Source organism: Heterocephalus glaber, unplaced genomic scaffold (assembly GCF_053883595.1).
Source record: "Heterocephalus glaber isolate CG9 unplaced genomic scaffold, H.glaber_assembly_v1.0 deba00001442, whole genome shotgun sequence".
In the NCBI taxonomy this organism is placed as follows: domain Eukaryota; kingdom Metazoa; phylum Chordata; class Mammalia; order Rodentia; family Bathyergidae; genus Heterocephalus; species Heterocephalus glaber.
This window is the reverse complement of record NW_028258296.1, coordinates 25,958,363-25,974,844: the sequence shown is the minus strand read 5'-3', so window position 1 is coordinate 25,974,844 and position 16,482 is coordinate 25,958,363. Positions and strand designations below refer to the sequence as shown.

Sequence of the window (16,482 nt, the reverse complement as noted above, 5' to 3'; positions counted from 1 at the left end):
GTTAAGTCTGTATATAGTCTCATAAAAACATTATATAATTTTCATTAAAAATCAGAGAAATTTCATGATAGAGTTCGTATTCAGTGCTTTAGACTTTTTTCTTTTCACTATTTGCTTTGGTGGGAGGGGATGACTAGCGATCAAACTCTGGGCCTTGGACATGCTAAGGAAAGAGCTCTACACTGAGCCACATCCCTGGCCAGCCCCACTGTTTGCTTTTTTATCTTCTAAAGTACTTTATTTACTTAAATGATATCTCTTTATATTAGTAAGATTAAGAACAGTGTTACCAAGTTATTAATAGAAAACCATACAATACTGGAAGTGTCTTGATTGGATGGTAAATTATATAGTAACTCTAGTTATTAAAATTTCTAAAACATTTAAAATTATTCAAAGAAGAATTTATCCTATCAACCTAATTTATAATCAATTTGAGATCAAAACATTTTGAGATCAAAATAAGAGTGAGGAAAGGGAAGTAAGTTCAGAGTAGAATGCTGTCAAAGAAAATAAATCTGTGAAACTTATGTTTCCACAATATATCTATGTGCTATACAGCATTCTTTCCTGGCTTGAAAAGAAGGAAGAATAATGTTGACATTCTGCATCTTTATTGTGACTTCATTTTACTTCTGTATACAAACTCACATACAATATTTATTCATTCATTCACCTGAATTCAGTGATACATTCTTAATATTTTCTTTAATTTTATTTTTTCTCATTAAAAATTAATGCTACTCATGAGTCAATACAGTGATACAGTACCCATTAGGAAGTCACTACCCACAGATTGAAAACACTGCCCCAAGTGTTTTTCTGTGTTAGGGGCTTGTACTGACTGGTACCCAACTGTAATAGTAGTGTCTTAGAAATCTTAATACTTCTCTGGCAGCAAGTGTTATTTTTCTCAGTTTATTCATTTTAATGTATAGATCACATTTTTAAAAATCAAATGCTCGCCTTATAATTTAAAATAAATTATAAATTTCTGGTTACCTATTTAAAATTAATGAAAAAAATATTTTTGCGTATCCCAAAAAATATATTTGGGAACAAGTTCCTTTCATTATCTTCAGAACACTTTATTCATAACATTTTGAAAGCACCTCCAACAACAAATAACTGACCCATCATAATTAAAGAAACATGTTTTCCAATGACAAAAAAGTTTTAAAAATTATTAGAGCCTTCAGTCAATACAACTAGTGCACAATGTCTGCCTTTTTTAGTTTTTATTTTTTCATATCATCCACTTTTGGTGTAATTGTAGACTGCATGATTCTTTTGCTGTTTTCAGCCTTAATGATATAATTGGCCATAGAAGCCCACAGCAAGTGCTAATGAATATACAACATCATGTCAGGTGCTGAGTGGGTTTGTAAACCACGAAAAAATTATTTTTAGCTTAGGAAAAGTGCTATAGGAGCACTCTCTGCTGTGATAGAAAAAAAAAGTTGTATTGAGAGATTTCACTTGTTCTTTCATGAGTGTCTCTGCAAGTCTTTTTATATTACTACAATATTGCATGTTGAAGAAATTGCATGCCTTTACAGTGATTCATTCATTCTGAAAGAGTATAAGTAAAAAAATTTGATCTTACAAAGATTCAACTCTGATGGATCAAGCTAGCTTCTCCATAAAGCAAATACATTGGTCATCTACACTGTTTGGGGGATCAGGAGAAATTTGACAGATATCTCTGCTATCAGTGAATTTTAAAAAGGATTATTGCCAGAACATTTAAACTATCAAAATTAGAAGACTGTGCAGGATAGTTGCAATTAAGTGGTATATTGGTTGTAAGTGCCGCAGGAGTTCAGATTATTTTCATCTAGGTCTCCTTTTGAGAGGAACCAGAAACTAAGTGGGACTCCTGTTTTCATGCTTCCTTCACAATTTATTGCATAGTTAATTAGAGCCTCAAAAATACAAAATTGCTCATACTAGTATGTTTCTTGTCATTATTTTTAAAATAAGAGAAAAATAAAATAGTCACAGAACATTTTCATTCATTTAATAAAATTTAGTTTCTTACATCAGAACTATGCTTGTCTCTGAGGCTATAAAGACCCCGAACTCCTCCTGTATAAACGTAATCATGACCCAGTGGGATAAGTACAAGTATACTATTACAGAAAACTTTAAATTTTCAGCCAGACCTCAAACTTGAAGGATTATAAGTTTTATGAAGAGGAGATGAAATAGATCATTCTAGGCAGAGAGAAAAAACTGTGAACACAAAGGAATGAAATTTGGGATGCAAGAAATGCCATGAGATTTGGTTATAGATGTTTGGGGAGACAGTGATGCCAGAAAGGTGGGGTTGGTGCTTTGAAAGCTTGCTAAAAAAAAAATTAAAAAATTAGCAAGTCACTGAAGGATTTTTTTTTTTTAAATAATGGTATGGCATGCTCCAACTTTTAATTTCAAAAGCTATCCCTGAGACAGTGAAAGATGATGGTGCTCTATATTTTCATGGCTGCTGCATATCTTGGTAATACTAAGTATTAAAAGCATAAATATTTAAACATTTATCTGTGCAGTAACATGATTTATTCAGAATTTATAAGATAATGACTTGTTCAAATTGAATACATTTTTTAAGTAACTGAAGACTAACCCTTTAAATATTAAGCTTGATTTTTTCCTAACCATTTTGATAATATTCCAAAATGTTATTTTTACCTTATAAAACAGTAGACTGAATATAATTTAATCACATTCATATTAAGAATAGCCTATATAGAAATAAGTAATTGTTTTATTATGCCAGCAAGAATTAGGCTATTTGCCCACTATACAATGATTGGCTGGTTATTCACTAATTCAACAAGCATTTTTTCAGTTCCTACTGTGGTTTATGCATTGCACTAATAATGTAGAGATAAAGTGAGCCTTCCAGTATAGAAGTGCGTATATAATAACTGTGATATAAGACAAATTTGTAAGTGCTGTTGGAGAGTTGTATGTGGTATATTGTGGAAGTTCAGAGGAAGAAGATATTGTACTTAGAGCTAGACTAGGACTAGCAAGCAAAGACTTTTGCATTTGAATGAACCCTCAAGGATAGTTGATTGAAATAAAAATTAGGGTCAGGGGTAGGGACTGAACACACGTGAAAGAGGGATTATCATTGGACAATATGGAAAAATTATTTAAAATACTTCTCTTGTCAGTTATCTAGCAACACATCACTCAGCTGTCCACTGTAACAAAGCAGATAGCCACACTTACTGAATCAGTGAGGTTGTTATTGAGAGTATAGAGCCCAAGAGATTTGTACTATTGTAGCATAAAATACCTAAATTTTACAATGCCTGTTTTTGGTGTTTATTGGTTATAAAATTTATATTAATTTAGTTTCTTTTTTTTAAATAAACATCTTGTTTTTCATAAGTTTTAGTCCTCTAGCATTCCTGTTGGTTTTGTTACTTTAAAACTCTCTGGGTTTTGCTTTTTGTAATGTTTGAAATTTTAAAACATGCCTTAAATCTTTAGTTGTAATATTTGTGTTTGCTGTCATCTCTAGCCTAACATGAATTTCTTGAATGCTATTTATTATTCGGATTAAGGTACAGTTTGACCTTACAGTAACAAGACATGTTACTGACCAGGCATAGACACTAGGAAATTTGCCTTAGTTGACTTTATGGGTATAATACAACTGTACACTAACTTTTTCTCGTGCAGATTGGAGCAAGAAGATCACTTGTTAGAGATTGGTAGTCCCTCACCCAGAAGTAGAAAAGTGGAATTTACTGTTTCTTTGTTGTATCTAGGGTTTAGGAATAGGTTAATTCTTGTTACCCAGTGTTTAGAATATATATACAATTGTGGCCTTAGATGGAAGTTGATCAAAGCAAAAAATACTTTGTCAGTACCAAGTTTGGGTGTAATTTTAGATTTGTGGGAATGTGTAAAACTTTGAAAAATTCCAAAAAGCCAAATTAGATCCTCTAGGACCATGAATTTGTGACATTTAAATTTAGTGTATTGCTGTGATTCTGTATAATTTAAGTTGAATGTGATTATATGAAAGATAATTTAAAGGAAAATTGAAAGTAAGGTGGTTTTCTTATTTAATTATTCCTACTACATCTGAAATGATGTTTTAGAAATACTGAGACTATAGAGGGCAGTGTGGCATTGCCCAAGTAACTCTAAACAAAAGTCACTCAGCAAATTTGTCAATATGTACTTTAATGTTTATTCCAGTTTTAGATGTGTCTTAGTCTAAGAAAAATGATAGATATTCAGAACAAATATCGTTTTTTGCTTAACAAAAAATGGTGTGCAAGTTAAATTTATTTTGAAAAGAAAGTTTTAAATATTTTTTTCCTTGCCTATTACCACAAAGTAGTAATGCATTTGCTATCTTATTAACTCATACTTGATCAATAAGTCCTTTAGAGCTAGGGTTTTGGCAAGGTAATCTGTCTATAATTTCTATGTTCATAAAAATGTGTAATGAAGTATCATATTGATGCTACTTTTCACTTTATATCTTGAGGATACTTGCTCAAAATGTATTGACAAAGGAAAACAACAGAGCGAAAAGACAACCTACTGAATGAGAGAAAAGTCTTTCCTACCTACTCTTCTGGATACAGGATTAGTATCTAGAATATATAAGAACTGAAAGCTAGGAGTGGTGGTACATGCCTATAATCCCAGCACTTGGGAGACTGAGGCAGGACAGTTGCCACGAGTTTGAGGCCAGACTGAACTACGTAGGGAGATCTGGTCTCAAAAAAAAACCTAAAAAAAATTAACCCCCAGAAAACAATGCAGTCAAAAAGTAGGTAAATGAACTGAATAAAACATGTCTCAAAAGAAGTACAAATAGCCAGTAAGTATATGGAAAAATGTACATCTTTAACTATAGAGAAATGAAAATCAAAACTACTTTGAGATTCCATCTCACTCTAGTCAGAAAGGCTATTGTCAAGAATGAAAAAACAAGGGACGGGGATGTGGCTCAGTGGTGCCGTGCCTGCCTGGCAAGCGCAAGGTGTCCTGAGTTTGATCCCTGGTACTGGAAAAAAATAAAAAACAATAAATGCTGGTGAGGATGAAGGAATGGGCAGGGGGGACCCTCCCTATACTGTTCATGGGAATAGTACAGCTGTACTGTACTGTAGTAAACTAGTGCAACACCTGTGGAAATAAGTGTGGAGAGTCCTCAAAAAACTAAATATGGGACGGGGATTTAGCTCAGTGGTGCTGCCACCTGTTTTGCAAGCACAAGGTCCTGAGTTCCATCCCCCGTACCAAAACAAAACAAAAAAACCCCTAAATACCATTTTATACAACTATACAACTTCTGGGTTTATTCTCACAAGAGTTAAAAGTCAGCATACTATAGTGATACGTGCATACTCATGTTTATGGGAGCACAATTCACAATAGTTAAGCTGTGGAAACAGTCCAGATGCCTTTCAGCAGATAAATGGATAGAGAAAAAAATATATTAATGGAATATTACTTAGCCATAAAGAAGAGTGAAGTCATCTTTTGCATGAAAATGGATGAACTAGAGATCATGTTAGTGAAATAAGCCAGACTCAAAAAGTTAAATATGTTTTATATTAGAAGCCAAGTAAATAAAATACATAAATAAGTAGATGACAGGAAACTAAGAGGTAGAGTTTTGGAGAAGGGGCTCAGGAGGATGAGAAGGGAGGAAAAGGTAAAAGGTGACAGGTTAGAAAATGATGAGGATATTAAATGCATGTATGAGTTTTCAAAAATGAAACTCATCATTTGGTATTACTAACATGAATTGAGTTTTTTGTTTTTGTTTTTTGTTGTTTTTTTTTTTTTTGCGGTGCTGGGGATCGAACTCAGGACCTTGTGCTTGTGAGGCAGCTGCAGCACCACTGAGCTAAATCCCCTGCTCTTAAGTTTTAAAAAATCTGTTACTAATTATTCTATCAAATAGCAGATGCTTCTACAAATCGTGCTTTTTCTTCTGCATGGACTCTTTTCTGAACCAAGATTATGGTTGTTGCTACCTCTAATATCACCTCTATCTTTGTAGGGCAAACTCAGCTACATGTGTCTTTTAGACTAATACTAGTTAAGCCGCAAGCCTCAAACCAAAAGAAATTGGCTCTCCAGAGAGTGTGCATATCATCCTGTTCCAGGTGAAATGTTTAAACATTTTAGTCTCTGTTAACTTTGCCGCTGATTGCTTTGTAATTCTGGATTACCATTCTTTAGTCAGTGGGAAAGGAAACTCTAAAATTGATGATAGATACTTAGGGCACTAAAAAAATACCTACTTTGAGATTGACAATATCGGGGAGAAATGATGAGAAGAATACTTTAAAAATTACTAATTGTATATTTTATACTTAATTCCTGACTAGAAAAACTTTGCTTTTCATAACAATAAACTACTTAAACTACTCATCTTAGGAATGATTGTCTTGATTATATTGGTATAGCTATGAGCAAAGAATTTATATTGGTAGGAGCAGGGGAGTTCTTTCCAGGTTTCATGTCTTGTAGAGAATGCGTATTTCACAGTTTTTTTCTAAATAGCTACCTTTTTTTTTTTTTTAATGGGTCAGGTATTTAAGGGGTTGAACTGCATGCATCCTTTCTCATTTAGGGCACCAGTTACTTAGTACCAGGACATAGGACCTAACTATTCTTTTAAAATTATTAAGAATTTCAAGACTGCAACAGCAAAGCATTCAACCAAGTGTGGAACCCTATGCAACTGCATAGGCCAAACATCCATGAAAGCTGGTTTCTTGGATACTTTGTGCCAACAGAAAAGTATAAATTGAAAAAAAAACTTTTGCTTTTCAACAAATGGGTTCCCCTTACCTTCATCTCTATTTTGTACTAGCCAACATAATTTCTTTACAATAAAACAGCCAAAAACCCTGGTTCTTTTCAGTTAGATCTGAGAGAAAAAAAATGCCATTTGTATATTTTATATACTTAGGACTTATAAAACTTGAAGGGTTAGTTGTAACAATCAGAATTGAGTTCAGTTTTTCATCTCACACTTGTGTGTCCCTTGGGACATGTGCATCCTTTTCCCACCCCACCACTGTAACTACCACCCTTGCCACCAGCTTTTTGAATGGTAATAGGATGGATTGTGGTTTGCCCATTTGTGTTATTTTTTTTACTGCTGTTTTTCTGAGGAATTCATAATTGTTATTGCTTACCCAATTTGTATAGGCTAACCAGATAGAAATTTTCTTCCCTGTAATGGAGATATAACATGACTCTTATTTTAATTATTGTGTATATAACTTGGTGATTAATGTTCAGTTTCACTGTAACCCAGTGCTATGGTCTGAATGTCTACTCCAAAACTCATGTTGAAATTGTATTTCTTCTGTAACAGTATTAACAGGTGATTAGACCAATAGAGCTCCTTGAGGGTGGCTGTTATTATGGGAGGGAGTGGATGTTGTAGACAACCTGTGTGCCCAAGCAGACACTTACTGCAGAGGCTGACCAGAGAGCCCTCTATTGAGGCAGTGCCCAGTTAGAGCTATAGGAGTCAGGGAACCTTCTAGTGCCCAGAATAGTAGAGCTACCAGCATGCAGTGCCAGTCTGGGAGAGCCATGGGCCCATCACCTCAACCAGGAGAGTTGAAGCCTGGGCTAAGTAGAGTGGAGCTGTAAAGCTTTGAGGGCCTAACCTTCTCAGTGTATCCAGGAGGATGTATATGGAGAAAGATTATTCTGGAGCTTTAAGATTTAATGTTGTCTTCCCTGTTGGCGTTTTTATCCCTTGTGGAATAAGACTGTCTGTCCTATGCCTGTTCCACCATTTATTTTGGAAGTTGATAACTTGTTTTGACGTCACACATTACTAATGGAGGGAATCTACCTCACGATGAATCATGCTTTGAATCTCACCCATATCTGATTGAGATGAAACTGGACTTTGGACTCTTGAGTTGGTGCTGGAACTTTTTAAAGACTTTTGGGGGCCATTAGGATGGAATGGAGGCATTTTGTATGTGAGAAGAACTTACGTTTTAGGGAGATAGGGGACAAAATGCTATGATTTAAATGTCCCTTCCAAAATTCATGTTGAAGTTTTATTGCTATTGCAATAGTATTAAGAGGTAGGGGGGCTTTTAAGAAGTGATTAGGCCATTAGGGTTCTGCTGTCATGAATAGATTAATGCTGTTATTGTGGGAGTGGATTAGGTATCACAGGAGTAGATTCCTGATAAAAAGATTGTTTGCCCAATTTCCTCTCTGTTTTTCCTGCGCTTGCTTGCCCTTCTTCCATGTTATGACTCAGCAAGAAGCCCTTTATCAGATGCTGGTGCCGTGCTCTTGGACCTCCTGTCCTCCAGACTGTGAACCAAATATACCTCTGTTATTTCTAATTTACCTCATCTGTGGTATTGTTACAGTAGCAGATAATGTACATTAGAAATGTCAACAATCAAGGAAGAAACAGATGAAATGGGACTTTTAAATAATTTGGCAAGGGAGGATGATTACAAATAAAAATATTTTGGTGACGGATGTTTAGTTATGGTGTGCTTTATCATAGAATCTTCAGGTGTTTTGATGAAATAAGTCCTTATTCTCTGTGGTTATTTCTAGTGTGAAGAGAAAAGACAATAATGGGCAGAAAATGAAAGGGCAAAAAATATCATTTAATAATGTTAAAGCCACAAGTAACCTGTTTTTATACTTATATATTTAAAACTAAACAGTGGTTCACAAAACAGACTTGAATTTGTGTTATCTGTTAATAAGCTGTTCACTGATCTGGTTGAATGCTTTGGACATGTTATATTTCATGGCATAGCAGTATGGTATTCTTTCTTAGAATTTACAGTCTGTTGTATTTAACTTTCTTGATTCTGTTTAACCAAAACAGCTGTTTTACTGAAAAGTATTTTTTTGTACTCACAGCTCAATTCATTCTCCTCAAACGTAAAGTATTCCTGGTAGCAGTTTAAATCTTTAAAAAAAAATCAGATAACTTCACAGATTTTCTTAGTCTTCTGGTTGAAGTGGATCACTTGAACAGTTTCTGCCACCCTAAATAGGCAGAAGGTTTGAAAGGAGGAAGTTTTGAGGCTCAGTCAGGAAGGTTTGAGTTGACTGGATTTCTTCCATTCCACAAAAGCAGTTATAGTCAAGGAGAGTCGTTGTAAAACTCGAGTAGTTTTGCATATTTAAAACACTTTGGAAATCAAAACAGATGTGAAGGGTTTTTTGTTGTTGTTGTTCAGCACTAGTAAATACAAATAAAACCCAGAATGGCTTTGTGTAACAGTTGTCTATTTGGCAGATTATTCATAGAAACAACTTCTTTATACCTTTGGCTATTTATCACAAATATTAATGAGATCCATTTTACTAAAATTGAATATACAGTGATATATTCTACATTTAATGTCATAGGAACTCTTGGCATAGTCTAGAGTAGTATAACTGTTTCAAAGTCCATTAAATAAGAATGTTTGTGTAATGGATATGTTTGTACATCATCTTTTTCATTTAATAGATAATTTTGTGTTAATCATCTTTTATGTAGAAGATACATATAGATGTCTCCTTTGTGTACATGTTAATAGTATGTTTAAAAAAATCAAATACAGGGCCAGGGATTTAGCTCAGTGGTTCCGCCACCTGCCTCTCAAACCCAAGGTAGGTCCCGAGTTCAATCCCTGGTACCAAAAAAAAAAAAAATCAAATAATATGTTAAATATACTTTTGTACAGATTTTTCTAACTGTTATAGCAGTATTACAGATATTAGTATTAGAAAAGAAACTTTTCCTGTTAAATGGATTCATGTTTCACCTGTTAGAAAAAAAAGATATATCAGAGACTAAGCAATTTTAAAGTAATAATGAAGATATTAAAACAACATTGAGACATCTAGGTTTAATTACCAAGGGTCTCAGGTTTTTTATATCTTAACCTTATGGTTAAAGAATCTAAAGAATCTAAAGAATCAAGGTTCTTTAACCCTGCCTGGAGCCCTAGCTACCAGAAACTGTTGTCACGTGCTGGCAGAGTTGTCCTGCTTTCCAACTTCATAATACATTCAGATGTTAATTACTATAAAAACCATTACACTCACATTTAAAATTTATATTTGATCATAAAACAGCCTAAATTTCTAGTCTGCACAGCATCAGAAATTCAAACAATACTATTTTCCTCCCTATTAAATAAGTTAAAATATTTTTTTCATTTGAGTAAACATGTCGTTTCATTTTTAAAGTAGTATCACAGCATTTAAAAGTAATATATATGTTTAATAAATGTTAAAACATTCTTTTGTATACTTTTCAACATCCCCTGCCCTTCTCCCTTAATTTGCTTTATACCCCTAACATTAGCATTCTGTGAACCCTCCTTTTAAAGGTTGTCATAATGTATTCTATTTGTATCCTGTAGTAATTTATTTGTATTTTAAAAGGAATTTGAATGCAGTGTGGCAATTTTGACAGCCAGCAAGCTCATCAAAGTAAGATTCTACCTGTAATCTCCTGATGAAGCAAATGCTTGGTCTGTTCCACATTATGGAAGCAGGGATTGTGTATGGTTTACCTTATAGGTAGAAAAGTAGCTGACATCTAACAGCACTCACCCTTTGAGTTTCCTGAATTCTGTTTTCAATGTGTGGATCACTTAAAATCCATTTAAATTTAAATTGCTTACTGTAGCAACAAGGGAAAAAAACAAGGTACTTTATTCATACTAGTTGTGAAGAACCAAGCTTTAGTATATGTGCTGCCAAAGCGAGCATAAAAACCAAGCTTCTGTGTGTAAGCTAGACTAGTCTATGATTTATATCTAAGATAATGACAAATGTGTGGCTGTAGCGACATACTTAAACAAATGGTGCAGAGGGAATGGATAAGAATGTTACCTGTATTACCTGTAATATTACAAGTTACCTGTATTAGTGGGATTTCTATTTATGCACTGGCTGAATGTCAGTGGTTAAATAACTGGGTTTTTTGCTTTATTTGTACTCCAGAATAATTTGTAGAGTTCTTGTTGTGTACCAGGCTCTTGACTTAGATAACTAGTGAAAACACATGTAAAATTTTTTTTAATTCCAGATTTTGGTTGTTTAGGTTTGAATTAGCCATTCTTTATTACTTGACTTCCAGGATTCTTTATTAGACTCTTGTTCTAAGGATACGCAGAAAAAGATCCTACCTTTTACTTTTAAACAGGCAGGTGACAGCTGATACCAGTGGCTTGAATGAGATTTTTAGCCTTCTTATGGTTTTTAATTTTCTGGGTGGCATTTCTATTAGCATTGCCACTTGAATACTGTAAGGAACCTTGTTTGCTAGTTTGTAATGGTAGCATCTGTTCTTTTGGAGTTTGGACTTGAAACAACTCATTTCACAGAATCATTGAATAGTCAATTCCTGTTCTTTCTTACTTAGAATTTTTTCAGGGGATTTCATGTGGCAGAATTAAAAGAAGGAAAGTCATTTGAATGACTTCTGTTGCTTTTGTATTCCTCCCCTTTGGATCCCTAGAGATAAACTCTTACCTTCTCTTCCTGCTAATTGATAAGCAGAACCCTAGATTACTATCTTCTCTTTGTCTAAGGGAATGGTGTAGCTGTATTCAAAGAAATGAAATGTCATGTCCTTTCTGCTTCGACCTATAAAAATATTTTCCTTTATTAAGTCAATTTTTTTGAAAAGACAAAATTCAAATGATGGAAAATTTCAAGAGCAGCACTAAAACTTTGGTCTATCTTAGTATTTTAAAATCTTCTTTTCCCTCTTTTTAATCATATTTTAAAAATAAACTGTTGCTGGGCATAGTGGTGCATGCCTGTAATCCCAGCACTCTGGGAGCTGAACCAGGAGGATTGCAGTGGCGAGTTTGAGGCCACCCTGGGCGATACAATAGAGTTCAAGGCCAGCCTGAACTACATAGCAAAACGCTATCTCAAAAAAATAAAACAAACAAGCAAACAAAAACAAAATAAAAATATACTGTTGGAGAAAATAGAAAATGAAAAAATATAGAAATAGCATTAAACATCAGCTCCAGTTATAAACATACATGAGATAATGGATTTATACTCTAATAAACACATGTTTGCATGATTGTACATATGAGCTTTTTTGCCTTTGAATTGCTATGAAAATTGATTTTTCATTGAGATCTTTATTACATTATTGATACTCCCTTGTGGAGTTTTCAAAGCATGTGAAACAAGTTAATGGTGTAATAATCAAATGCAAATTTAATTTAATGACCTTAAATAGAAGGTTATAATTTCCCTGGAAATAAGGAAGATTAATCAGATGTTAAAATTATGTATGATCAAAAGAGTAAAGATTACCCTTATTGTAATTATTGACCAATTGAGTTTCCAGTTTATTTAGATTTTCTCAGTTCTAATTTAGTATGGTAAAGCATTCTTTGAAAAAAACAGTACAGGACAATTTTACACATATAACACTACTGCTACTAAAGAATCGGGTACAAGTTTTTGCATGACTCAAGGAATAGGAAAATTAATGAAAAGTAATTACTAAATTGATGTCGACGGTCTCACCTCTATATATTTTTGTATGTTTTCTCGCCTCTATATATTTTTGTATGTTTTAAAATACATAAAGAATGTTAAAATTTTCTCTTCCCCTTTTTAGCCTTAGATTGTAAGCAAAAGAAGTCAAGGTCAAGATCTGGAAGCAAGAAGAAAATGTTAACATTACCTCACGGTGCTGACGAGGTTTACATTCTTCGATGCAGGTATATGCCTATTTTGCCCAACTGGTCGGTTTCTTCAGAGTTTGCTTTGAGACATATTATCCAATTTATTGAAGATTTTTAATATGTGGCAGAGTGCATTCTCAAAATCAACTTACACATGAAGTTTTGGAGACAGGCTTAAAATCTTATTTAGCTCAAAATATAGTATAGTTTACTTCAACTCCTAATGATTCAAGTTTTATCTACTAGCCAAGAGACTGCATTATTCTATGATTTATAAAAGTGGGCTTTTTTGTGTGTGTGTTCTACCAGGGATTGAACTCAGGACCTTGGGCTTGTTAGACAGGCACGGTGCCACTGAGCTACACCCCCAGCCCCTTTAGTTGTTAGGTTTTAATTTAGTTTGATTTAATTTGGTTTCATTTAATTTTTTTACTGTCTTAAGTTACTGGTTATTAGGGAACATATTTCCTCTCATACACACAACTCTTTGCAAACATTCACACAGGAATATGCATAAATACCTTAGTGTAAGAATTCTCAATTGAGGAAGGGCCTTTAGAATGAAATTTTTGTTTTGGGGGGGTTTTTTTGGTATGAGAGATTGAACTCAGGACCTTGCATTTGCAATGCAGGTGGCGGGACCGCTGAGCTAAATTCCTGGCCCTAAAATGAAAATTTTTGGAGTAATAGTTGTAAATGAATAAGATGTGGAGATATTGAGATAGTTTGGTTAATTTTAACCTAACTATTGTTTCTACCTCCGCAAAAATTACTACAATTTGTTATATCTATTAATAAACATAGAAATTGAAAGTCTTAATCTGGTATTAAATCATTTCAACTTTATTTAGAAACTGCCAGACCAGTACTATATATAATACAATATATAGTAATGTTTATTGCTTATGTTTATGAATTTTATGTGGATTGGTTTTAAATAAAGGTGATTGGTTGTGTTAAGAAAACTGTAATCAACCTTCTTCTGTAGGTTTTGTGGCCTAGTCTTTCGAGGACCACTGTCTGTTCAGGAAGACTGGATTAAGCACTTACAACGACACATTGTAAACGCTAATCTTCCACGGACTGGAGCTGGCATGGTGGAAGTCACGTCACTACTTAAAAAGCCTGCCTCCATTACAGAAACTTCATTTTCTCTACTAATGGCAGAAGCAGCTTCATAGAACCAGGAAAACTTTTAAATAGCAAATTTGAATCAGATGTAAATTTGAAATTCTTTGTCTTTTTTTTTTTGTAAGCCACATTAAATTATCCGTTTATAAATACTAAAGCAGGAAAATGGGGAAAAGTGAATTACACTGACATCAGAGCAAATTGAATACTTAAAACAGTAAGTAGTCTATATATTTTATATAGGATGGAAGATGTGTTTTTAAGGTTTACTAAGTTTTGTTAGTTAACTATTCACTTATTAAAAGATCTTACATGTAGACAGCCATTTATAAACTGTTGCACATGGATATGTATAGACAGACTTATTGGACAAATATGTTTTCTGCAGTGTTACCAGAATCAAGGCTCTGTTTATTCCCCATAAGACTTGCATAGAAAAATAAAATATTATATATTTTGTTTGTATGTATTTAGTGTTTTGTATAATACCAGGAATTGCTAACTAAATTACTCAACTTAGGGCATTAAATATCATGTACTTCATAGTTTGAGACTGTTCACTCAAATAGGGCAGAGTAATATTCTATCTAGATGTGTAAGTGTTTTTCTAAAATCACATGGAACGGTTTTTTTTATACTAAAAAGTGGAGGGAGATTTGTTTAAACAAGTATTTCTAAAAGAAATATGTACATAGTCCTGGAAATTATTTGTGGTAAGGAAATATTCTTTACTCCAATTGCATTTCTCAGACAATAAAGTGGTGCATCCATGCTACCTCCTACTTTGTCAACAAAGATGCTATTTACCCTTTACATTTTTGTATCATAATAGATTTTAAAAATCTAATGTTCTTTATTGCAAGACATCCTTTTGTTAACAGATTTGTTTCTTTTTAATGTTTTACCTAAAATTTGACATGCTTACAGGACAGGTTTGCCTCTTACTTTATTTAACATTGTAGAAATGTAATTAATAAAAGATACTACACAATTTAGAATAGGCTTTCTCATTTATATTATCTTCCAAATTTGATCAGTTAGCAAAACTTAATACACCAATTAAAATATTTCTACATATGATGAGAATGTTTACAATTTAAATTTTAGAACTTGTTTTGGATGTGATTATATGTACGAAAATTGTGTAACACTATGCTCATGCTAAGAACCGACATAACGGAATTACTGAAATAAATGTGCTGTGAGGAATGGAAAATATGGTGCAGGTGTCTTGGTCATGATAAATTGTGATTATTCTTTTAAGTTCTTTCAAAAAAAACAAATCAGTTCTTTTTATATGAATTTAGCTTCCTTTACAGATAAGTTTTTGTATGCAAGCACCATTTCATTTAATTTCATTTAGTTTGGGTAATACTGTAGTTGAACCAGTGCATCAATCAAAAATGCATTGATACTTTCCCTCATATGTAAATAAAGTTAAAAACAGTTAAAATAAGGAGTATTTTGGTAGAGTATATACATACCTCACTGCCAGTGAAAATTGTTTTCCTATGGTATATCTCCTTACCAGAAAAATCTCTAAATAAAAAAAGACTTAAAGAAAATGATAATGTCTATAATGTGAAGCATTTCTTATTTTATCATTGGTAGAAATAGTCCATTTGAGGTTGTGTTTCATTGACTTAATTTGTTTATATTTACCAGGTCACTATTCACAGGTTATAGTTTTTCTAGAAGCACTACATTGGTCAACATAATGTATGTGAAAAGATAATTTTTCCCATTCATGATTAACTCTTAATCCAGGACCATTGTCTTTATTTTTTTTCCCAGTGTCAGGGATCAAACTCAGGACCTTGTGCTTGCAAGGCAGGCACGGTACCACTGAGCTAAATCCCTGGTCCCCTGGACCACTTTCTATGTGAAATTAGAAGGTTGGATTAGATGAATCATTCCCAAGCTAGGGTCTCTTGATCCCTAGTATTAGATAAGGGAAAAGTACTTAAGTTATTTTTTTCAGTTTTTCAAAAGGCCTGATCAGATTTTTTTTTGCTAAATTGTCCAGGCTGGCCTCCAACTCAAAATCCTCCTGGCTCAGCCTCCAGCTACCTCTGATTAAGGTACATACCATGTTGCCCTGCTCAGTTGTTTTTAATTGGAAGACATACTACATAGCAAGTAGAATTTAGGCATTAAAAAAATTATAACAAAATTCCTGATGGGAAGACTAGTACTATCTAGAGCCCTTTTCAGCTTTAATTGTTAAGATAAGATTTGTCTTATCAAAGCAACTATCATCATATATAAATACGAGAAAAGTTAGTTTGATCACGTTTCAGAATTGAACCTACATTAAATTTTTTCATATATCCAGCTATATTTAAAACAATTATTTACCTTCTTAAATGTAAATCAGTCATCAAAGTAGAACATTTAAAATCAGAATTAACAAACTAGAAAATTCATGAAAAGTAAATTTTCATAATTCTTTAGGAAGCAAAATTCATCCTTTATTTGCCAACTAGAAAGTTAGTATTGTATTTTCTATTGGTTGCCACTAGAAGAAAATTATAAAATATTATCTCAAGTTCATGATAGGTTTTTTGTCAGAATATGGGCTGCTTTATTAATCAAAATTAATAAATTTTCTCAATTCTTTCATTGTCGATTGAAA

The 16,482-nt window shown here is 33.3% G+C and overlaps 1 protein-coding gene across 36 annotated transcripts in view; it reads left to right on the top strand.

Annotated features, from left to right (window-relative positions):
* The window catches only part of Znf644 (zinc finger protein 644), a 111,365-nt gene extending 95,947 nt beyond the window's left edge, over window positions 1-15,418 (top strand). For all 36 annotated transcript variants that reach the window (XM_087213089.1, XM_013070894.3, XM_013070892.3 and 33 more), the window contains 2 exons: window positions 12,650-12,752; window positions 13,705-15,418. In XM_087213089.1, coding sequence (XP_087069215.1) covers window positions 12,650-12,752; window positions 13,705-13,897 — 296 coding nt within the window. In that variant the 3' untranslated portion in view covers window positions 13,898-15,418. The remainder of the gene's footprint in view (window positions 1-12,649; window positions 12,753-13,704) is intronic.
* The last annotated feature ends 1,064 nt before the right edge of the window (window positions 15,419-16,482 follow it).